Source organism: Melospiza georgiana, chromosome 6 (assembly GCF_028018845.1).
Source record: "Melospiza georgiana isolate bMelGeo1 chromosome 6, bMelGeo1.pri, whole genome shotgun sequence".
Classification (NCBI taxonomy): domain Eukaryota; kingdom Metazoa; phylum Chordata; class Aves; order Passeriformes; family Passerellidae; genus Melospiza; species Melospiza georgiana.
In genome coordinates this window covers 14273980-14283224 of record NC_080435.1, presented here as the reverse complement: position 1 = coordinate 14283224, position 9245 = coordinate 14273980, and the positions used below count along the sequence as shown (strand labels likewise).

Here is a 9245-nt window from a genome sequence, read left to right as displayed (position 1 = left end):
ACGGAAGTGCAAATGTAATTGCCTGGAGTGGTATTTATAAATGTATTTTTAATACTTACTGCATTCAAATTCAGGACAACATGGGTCTTTTTGTGGTATTACAGCCATGGAAACAAATCCTAGGTCACAAGTTGTTTGCTGAGCTGTTTGGCATGGGAGTGGCTGGCATTGTGCAGTAGCAGTGAGGGAATCACAGACACATTTCTGGCATTCTTCTATCCACTCCTCTCCAGGCTGAAAATATGTAAATTATTTATTCTTAAATGCTCCTTTATCCTAGTTGTTCAGTTTTAACTTAAGATATATTCTCAAAATTAGTAGGAAATTCAGTTTGTAGTTGTTTCAGTACATCATTTAAAATGGGTATGCTAAGAATAACCACAGAATTTTCTTCTGCATAAAAAGAATGGTATTTTACATTTCACGGCTTGTCTGCTTATGTCTATGAAATTTAAATGACTTTTATTTAAACCAAATGTCTCTGCCGTGGCCTTAGTGAGCTTTTCCACCAAGAGATTACTTAAAAGTCTGGTAATGCCAGGTTAAATAATTGTGTGCTGTCAGGTCATTTGTTACATGACCAACTTTGTTATTGCGATACATAAAGGTTGATTTGAATTGGCTGTTAAAGGACAGAAATTGGTCTGGTTTTGCAACAGTGGTATATTATAAAGTAGGGAGGGGAACCACCTTTCGTGCAGGATTGACATCAGTGCAGTTTCTTTCTACTGAAATTGTGGTGGTTGTTGCTGTGGTTGGTGAGGCAGCTTGTGATGTAGTTGAGGCGACTGAAGGAGCGGGAGTTGTCAGATGACATGGCCCGTAGAAGGGCTCAATCTCACATTCCTTGCTGCAAAGTGCATAAAAATTACAGCCAGCTCTATCTGTTCTGTTGTATACCACTTCCCCTGCAGATGAAAATTGGAAAAGAAATTACAAGGATGAAAATACATAGGGAGAAAAACCAAGAAAATATTGTGAAAATATTAAGTGTATTCATGTATAAAACATTCTATGTTTAGATGACTTTGAGTGGTTATCTTTAATTGAATAGAGTCTTAAGGGTTTATATTGCGTATGAAATCTTTTATAATCAAAAAATAAGACACTTACCAGGAGAAAATAAAGTTTCAAACACATGACAAAAGCATGGAGGTATTTTGCTGGATGTAACGGATGTGCTGGTGGAAGAACTGAAGGTTGCAGGAGTGCTTGTTGTAACACGGCTTGATTGTGATGTACCAGTTGAAGCTACTGTTGAGTACAAGTAATAATTTAGTTTGCAGGTACAGGATTTTGATCTAATAATTTTAACACCTTCAAGAGGTCTATTCAACATTCTGGCAAATCAAGTGAACATGTTTACTGCATTCAAATATTTCAGCTATTCATAAGTGGAGATTATGGAAATTTTTTTCATTGCACATTGAATAACATCTGGCCTTTGGCAAATCTGATGAGATTTACCTCTAACATTTTGAAAAGTTTCAACTTTCCTCATTTAAGTAAGAATTAATACTATGAGGTTAACCAAGCTGACAAACATAAATACTAGTAACAAAGAGGGAGATTAATTAAAAAATTGGTTTATGTGTTTTAAAGAATATAAATGGTCATAGATTCATATAATCACAAACTGGTTTAGGGAAAGAAGCCACATAACACAAAGATGTGAATGTTGGTCTAAAGAAAATGATGGTTGTAAAATTTTAAAAAGTAGACAATGATATACCTGGGCTGACAGTAGTGCTGAAGAAAGCTGTTATAGCAGTATTTTCTACATTAGGAGAAAAGAATGTTATAAGAATTTACCTGTGGTAATTCCAGACTGAGGAAGAGTTGTAGTGAGCACAGATGAGGGGCCAGAAGTGGTTATTAATCTTATTTCAGGTGAAGTGGAGGCAGGGCTGGTGGTGGTAGTGATGATGGTTGTTTCCTCTCTGGCTGAGCCTGTGGTGCTGGGGGGCACCGTTGTGCCAGTGGTGGTTTTCAATTTTATTTCACGGGTGGAGGCAGCAATTGTTGATGTTGTTTGAATAGCAACAGTGGATAGTACCGTTTGAAGAGTTTTTTCTGTAGATAGAGTGCTGCTTTCCCAGGTGGTTTTGGAGGTGCTGGCAGTGCTGGTGGCAGGAGTAGGCACTGTTGTTGTTGTTGGGATGATGATGGTTGTACCTTCACTCCAAGGGTGAAAGGTGCTGGTGGTGGTAGAAATGACGGTTGTTTCCTGTCCAGCTGAGCCCGTAGTACTGGGGCCAGCAGTGGTTCCTGTGGTGGTTTTTATTTTCATTGGCTCTGTGTATCTTGGGGTGACAATGGTGGTTCCTTGTGGTGAGAGGGTGCTTGTTGTTCCTACGGTGGTTGTTATTACTTGCTGTGGAAGTGTGCCGACAGCAGTTGGTGTTGCTGCAGGTTGTGCTGCTATTGTGGTGGTTTCTGCTGGGATGTGTGTTGTGGAGGTGCTTACAGTGGTTGCTGCGGTTGGTACTGTTGTCTGGCAGTGTTTTCGGTCACAGCACAGCACTGAGACCTCGTAGTCAAAGCACGTGGGGTACTTGAGAGTCTGGTCCTTATTTCTGCACACAAGTCCCCTGTCAAGGCTGCAGTCAAATTTCTGTTCCATTATTTTTACAATTGAGTCTGGGTAGTCTTTAGCTCGGCACTTGATGTCTTGAGGCTTATCACACAATTCATACCCAGCAGCTCTGATGTTTTCAAATGTCTCTGAATCTCCATTTTCGCTGCCTGGAGTAGGGGAGTCCACATTAAACCACTGTGTCCAGGCACAGCGCTCCACCACGCAGTTGTCTGTGCTATTGGAGATGCGGATTGTGGTGGCGGCTGGCGTGGGCCCAGTTGTTGTGGGTGGAGTGGTGATGGTTGCGCTGAGGCCAGCTGTGGTTCCTGTGGTGGTTCTTATTTTAACTTCAGAGGGTGTTGTGGGAGATGTTGTAGCCTGGGTTGCCACAGTGGAGTTTTCTCCAGGAGCAGAGGTGGCAGAGGCTCTTGTGGTGCTTCCTGCAGTGGTCCTGGTGGTGCTGGCAGTGCTGGTGGCTGGGGTAGACACTGTTGTTGTGGGTGGGGTAATGGTGGTCGTTCCTTCAGTCTGAGGGGGAGAGGTGCTGGTGGTGGTAGCGATGATGGTTGTTTCCTCTCCTGCTGAGCCTGTGGTGGTGGGGCCAGCTGTGGATCCTGTGGTGGTTCGTATTTTAACTTCAGAGGGTGTTGTGGGAGATGTTGTAGCCTGAGTTTCCACTGTGGACGTTTCTCCTGGAGCAGAGGTGGCAGAGGGTCTTGTGGTGCTTCTCTCGGTAGTCCTGGAGGTGCTGGCAGTGCTCGTGGCTGGTGTGGGCTCTCTTGTTGTTGGGATGATGATGGTTGTACCTTCAGTCTGAGGGGGAGAGGTGCTGGTGGTGGTAGCAATGATGGTTGTTTCCTCTCCAGCTGAGCCTGTGGTGCTGGGGCCAGCTGTGCTTCCTGTTGTGGTTCGTATTTTAACTTCAGAGGGCGTTGTGATAGGTGTTGTAGTCTCGGTCGCCACAGTGGAGGTTTCTCGTGGAGCAGAGGTGACAGAGGCTCTTGTGGTGCTTCCTGCAGTGGTCCTGGAGGTGCTGGCAGTGCTGGTGGCTGGGGTAGACACTGTTGTTGTTGGTGGGGTGATGGTTGTCGTTCCTTCAGTCTGAGGGGGAGAGGTGCTGGTGGTGGTAGCAATGATGGTTGTTTCCTGTCCGACTGAGCCTGTGGTGCTGGAGCCAGCTGTGCTTCCTGTTGTGGTTCTTATTTTAACTCTGGACGTTGTTGTGAGAGGTCTTGTAGTCTCGGCTGCCACAGTGGAGGTTTCTCGTGGAGCAGAGGTGGCAGAGGCTCTTGTGGTGCTTCCTGCAGTGGTCCTGGTGGTGCTGGCAGTGCTGGTGACTGGGGTAGACACTGTTGTTGTTGGTGGGGTGATGGTTGTCGTTCCTTCAGTCTGAGGGGGAGAGGTGCTGGTGGTGGTAGCAATATTGGTTGTTTCCTGTCCGGCTGAGCCTGTGGTGCTGGGGCCTGCTGTGGATCCTTTGGTGGTTCGTATTTTAACTTCAGAGGGTGTTGTGGGAGATGTTGTAGCCTGAGTTTCCACTGTGGACATTTCTCCTGGAGCAGAGGTGGCAGAGGGTCTTGTGGTGCTTCTCTCGGTAGTCCTGGAGGTGCTGGCAGTGCTCGTGGCTGGTGTGGGCTCTCTTGTTGTTGGGATGATGATGGTTGTACCTTCAGTCTGAGGGGGAGAGGTGCTGGTGGTGGTAGCAATGATGGTTGTTTCCTCTCTGGCTGAGCCTGTGGTGCTGGGGCCAGCTGTGCTTCCTGTTGTGGTTCGTATTTTAACTTCAGAGGGCGTTGTGATAGGTGTTGTAGTCTCGGTCGCCACAGTGGAGGTTTCTCGTGGAGCAGAGGTGGCAGAGGTTCTTGTGGTGCTTCCTGCAGTGGTCCTGGAGGTGCTGGCAGTGCTGGTGGCTGGGGTAGACACTGTTGTTGTTGGTGGGGTGATGGTTGTCGTTCCTTCAGTCTGAGGGGGAGAGGTGCTGGTGGTGGTAGCAATGATGGTTGTTTCCTGTCCGACTGAGCCTGTGGTGCTGGAGCCAGCTGTGCTTCCTGTTGTGGTTCTTATTTTAACTCTGGACGTTGTTGTGAGAGGTCTTGTAGTCTCGGCTGCCACAGTGGAGGTTTCTCGTGGAGCAGAGGTGGCAGAGGCTCTTGTGGTGCTTCCTGCAGTGGTCCTGGTGGTGCTGGCAGTGCTGGTGGCTGGGGTAGACACTGTTGTTGTTGGTGGGGTGATGGTTGTCGTTCCTTCAGTCTGAGGGGGAGAGGTGCTGGTGGTGGTAGCAATGTTGGTTGTTTCCTGTCCGGCTGAGCCTGTGGTGCTGGGGCCTGCTGTGGATCCTTTGGTGGTTCGTATTTTAACTTCAGAGGGTGTTGTGGGAGATGTTGTAGCCTGAGTTTCCACTGTGGACGTTTCTCCTGGAGCAGAGGTGGCAGAGGGTCTTGTGGTGCTTCTCTCGGTAGTCCTGGAGGTGCTGGCAGTGCTCGTGGCTGGTGTGGGCTCTCTTGTTGTTGGGATGATGATGGTTGTACCTTCAGTCTGAGGGGGAGAGGTGCTGGTGGTGGTAGCAATGATGGTTGTTTCCTCTCCGGCTGAGCCTGTGGTGCTGGGGCCAGCTGTGGATCCTGTTGTGGTTCGTATTTTAACTTCAGAGGGCGTTGTGATAGGTGTTGTAGTCTCGGTCGCCACAGTGGAGGTTTCTCGTGGAGCAGAGGTGGCAGAGGGTCTTGTGGTGCTTCCTGCAGTGGTCCTGGAGGTGCTGGCAGTGCTGGTGGCCGGGGTAGACACTGTTGTTGTGGGTGGGGTGATGGTGGTTGTACCTTCAGTCTGAGGGGGAGAGGTGCTGGTGGTGGTAGCAATGATGGTTGTTTCCTGTCCGACTGAGCCTGTGGTGCTGGAGCCAGCTGTGCTTCCTGTTGTGGTTCTTATTTTAACTCTGGATGTTGTTGTGAGAGGTCTTGTAGTCTCGGCTGCCACAGTGGAGGTTTCTCGTGGAGCAGAGGTGGCAGAGGCTCTTGTGGTGCTTCCTGCAGTGGTCCTGGTGGTGCTGGCAGTGCTGGTGGCTGGGGTAGACACTGTTGTTGTTGGTGGGGTGATGGTTGTCATTCCTTCAGTCTGAGGGGGAGAGGTGCTGGTGGTGGTAGAAATGTTGGTTGTTTCCTGTCCGGCTGAGCCTGTGGTGCTGGGGCCTGCTGTGGATCCTGTGGTGGTTCGTATTTTAACTTCAGAGGGTGTTGTGGGAGATGTTGTAGCCTGAGTTTCCACTGTGGACGTTTCTCCTGGAGCAGAGGTGGCAGAGGCTCTTGTGGTGCTTCCTGCAGTGGTCCTGGTGGTGCTGGCAGTGCTGGTGGCTGGGGTAGACACTGTTGTTGTGGGTGGGGTAATGGTGGTCGTTCCTTCAGTCTGAGGGGGAGAGGTGCTGGTGGTGGTAGCAATGATGGTTGTTTCCTCTCCTGCTGAGCCTGTCGTGGTGGGGCCAGCTGTGGATCCTGTGGTGGTTCTTATTTTAACTTCAGAGGGCGTTGTGGGAGATGTTGTAGCCTGAGTTTCCAGTGTGGTGGTTTCTCCTGAAGCAGAGGTGGCAGAGGCTCTTGTGGTGCTTCTCTCGGTAGTCCTGGAGGTGCTGGCAGTGCTCGTGGCTGGTGTGGGCTCTCTTGTTGTTGGGATGATGATGGTTGTACCTTCAGTCGGACGGGGAGAGGTGCTGGTGGTGGTAGCAATGATGGTTGTTTCCTCTCTGGCTGAGCCTGTGGTGCTGGGGCCAGCTGTGCTTCCTGTTGTGGTTCTTATTTTAACTCTGGACGTTGTTGTGAGAGGTCTTGTAGTCTCGGTCGCCACAGTGGAGGTTTCTCGTGGAGCAGAGGTGGCAGAGGGTCTTGTGGTGCTTCCTGCAGTGGTCCTGGTGGTGCTGGCAGTGCTGGTGACTGGGGTAGACACTGTTGTTGTTGGTGGGGTGTTGGTTGTCGTTCCTTCAGTCTGAGGGGGAGAGGTGCTGGTGGTGGTAGCAATGATGGTTGTTTCCTGTCCAGCTGAGCCTGTGATGCTGGGGCCTGCTGTGGATCCTGTGGTGGTTCGTATTTTAACTTCAGAGGGTGTTGTGGGAGATGTTGTAGCCTGAGTTTCCACTGTGGATGTTTCTCCTGGAGCAGAGGTGGCAGAGGGTCTTGTGGTGCTTCTCTCGGTAGTCCTGGAGGTGCTGGCAGTGCTCGTGGCTGGTGTGGGCTCTCTTGTTGTTGGGATGATGATGGTTGTACCTTCAGTCTGAGGGGGAGAGGTGCTGGTGGTGGTAGTGATGATGGTTGTTTCCTCTCTGGCTGAGCCTGTGGTACTGGGGACAGCCGTGTTGCCTGTGGTGGTTTTCAATTTCATCGGCTCTGTGTATCTTGGCGTGACAATGGTGGTTCCTTGTGGTGAGAGGGTGCTTGTTGTTCCTACGGTGGTTGTTATTACTTGCTGTGGAAGTGTGCCGACAGCAGTTGGTGTTGCTGCAGGTTGTGCTGCTATTGTGGTGGTTTCTGCTGGGATGTGTGTTGTGGAGGTGCTTACAGTGGTTGCTGCGGTTGGTACTGTTGTCTGGCAGTGTTTTCGGTCACAGCACAGCACTGAGACCTCATAGTCAAAGCACGTGGGGTACTTGAGAGTCTGGTCCTTATTTCTGCACACAAGTCCCCTGTCAAGGCTGCAGTCAAATTTCTGTTCCATTATTTTTACAATTGAGTCTGGGTAGTCTTTAGCTCGGCACTTGATGTCTTGAGGCTTGTCACACAGCTCATACCCAGCAGCTCTGATGTTTTCAAATGTCTCTGAATCTCCATTTTCGCTGCCTGGAGTAGGGGAGTCCACATTAAACCACTGTGTCCAGGCACAGCGCTCCACCACGCAGTTGTCTGTGCTATTGGAGATGCGGATTGTGGTGGCGGCTGGCGTGGGCCCAGTTGTTGTGGGTGGAGTGGTGATGGTTGCGCTGAGGCCAGCTGTGGTTCCTGTGGTGGTTCTTATTTTAACTTCAGAGGGTGTTGTGGGAGATGTTGTAGCCTGGGTTGCCACAGTGGAGTTTTCTCCAGGAGCAGAGGTGGCAGAGGCTCTTGTGGTCCTTCTCTCAGTAGTCCTGGAAGTGCTGGCAGTACTTGTGGCTGGCGTGGGCTCTCTTGTTGTTGTAGGGATGATGATGGTTGTACCTTCAGTCTGAGGGGGAGATGTGCTGGTGGTGGTAGCGATGATGGTTGTTTCCTCGGTGGCTGAGCCTGTGGTGCTGGGGCCAGCTGTGGTACCTCTTGTGGGTTTTATTTTTATTTCAGGGGTGGAGGCAGCAATTGTTGATGTTGTTTGAACAGCAACAGTGGATAATACCGTTGGAAGAGTTCCTTCTGTAGATAGAGTGCTCCTTTCCCCGGCAGTTGTGGTGGTGCTGGCACTGGTGGTACCTTGGGTTGGTACTCTTGGTCCAGGTGTAGTGATAGTCGTGCCTTGTGTTGGCAGGGCAGTGGTACTGGAGGTTATTGTGGTGCCAGGTGTTGTTTGTAGTGTTGACCCTGGGAGAGTGGAAATAGTATTGGGTGATGATGGAGCCTGGGTTACCACAGTGGAGGTTCCTCCTGTCGTGGTTGTGATTTGGTATCCTGTTGTTGAGACTTGGGTTGTCGTTGCTGTTACTGATGTTTCACTCTGAGGAGTCGTTCTGTCTCGTTCCCTCATTGGTGTTGTCGTTACTTCACTTTCTTGTTTTTGTGTTGTTGGTATTATTGTTGTCTGTACTGTAAATGGTGTTGATTCTACAGCAGTAGTTGTGAATTCTCTTGTGGTTGTGGGTGTTGTAGTTTGTGCTTCTGAACATGGTACGTATCTGCAGCATGATATTCTGATTTCATAATTATAGCACTGCTTGGATTCTTGGTCCTGGTTGTTGCATATTAATCCTCTGCTTTGACTACACTCTATTGTTTGGTTAAGGTTGGTAATTTCAGTATCTGGGTATTCTTTGGCTCTGCATTGAACATCGCTTGGGTTTGTACAGACACTGTATCCTTTATCCTTGAGATTTTGATATGTTTCATAATCTCCACTGTCCTCTTTGTTTTCAGGCTGAGTGGAATCATACCATTCTGACCACACACAGACATTTTTCACACATACAGTTGTCACTGGTGTTGCAGTTGTAATTTCTGTAATTGAAAGGAGGAAACATAATTCTTGTCTGTCCTTATTAGTGTTCCAGGAAGAAATTATTCATCTTCCATACCTTTTTATTGTTGTAATAATTTTTAATATTATGTAATATTTTAATTTTAATGAACTTGCTTTGGCAGTCTCAAATTTAATTTCTAAAGTAGGTTTTGACTTTTTGCCTTATTATTGTAGAGGTAGTTTCTTTGACATCTATTAAAGATTTGTATCTTAATATAGGTAATCTGATATCCTTTGCACAGTATGTCACTGCTTAGATAATACGTCTCACAATTTCTTTGGTATAAGTAGAGGAGGTTTTATTTCTTTGGTATTATCTCTGTATTTATTTACACTTAACTGCATAACCACACAGACTTTAAAATATTTTGACTAGTTAATGACTTTTCTACTTAGTTCAATATTACCACACGTAACATATTTATAAATATAAAATATATACTTAACATATGTGTATTTTATATGTAGTACATTATAATAGAGAATA

At 47.9% G+C, this 9245-nt stretch overlaps 1 protein-coding gene across 1 annotated transcript in view; it reads right to left on the bottom strand.

The window, feature by feature from the left end:
- Positions 1-2759: 2759 nt before the first annotated feature.
- LOC131084369 (mucin-5AC-like) overlaps positions 2760-9245 on the bottom strand; it is a 29085-nt gene continuing 22599 nt past the window's right edge. Inside the window, exons 31-32 of the mRNA XM_058025779.1 lie at positions 3795-8736; positions 2760-3679 (exon numbers count right to left, since the gene is read on the bottom strand). Of these exons, the coding sequence (XP_057881762.1) occupies positions 2917-3679; positions 3795-8736 (5705 nt within the window). The 3' untranslated portion in view covers positions 2760-2916. The remainder of the gene's footprint in view (positions 3680-3794; positions 8737-9245) is intronic.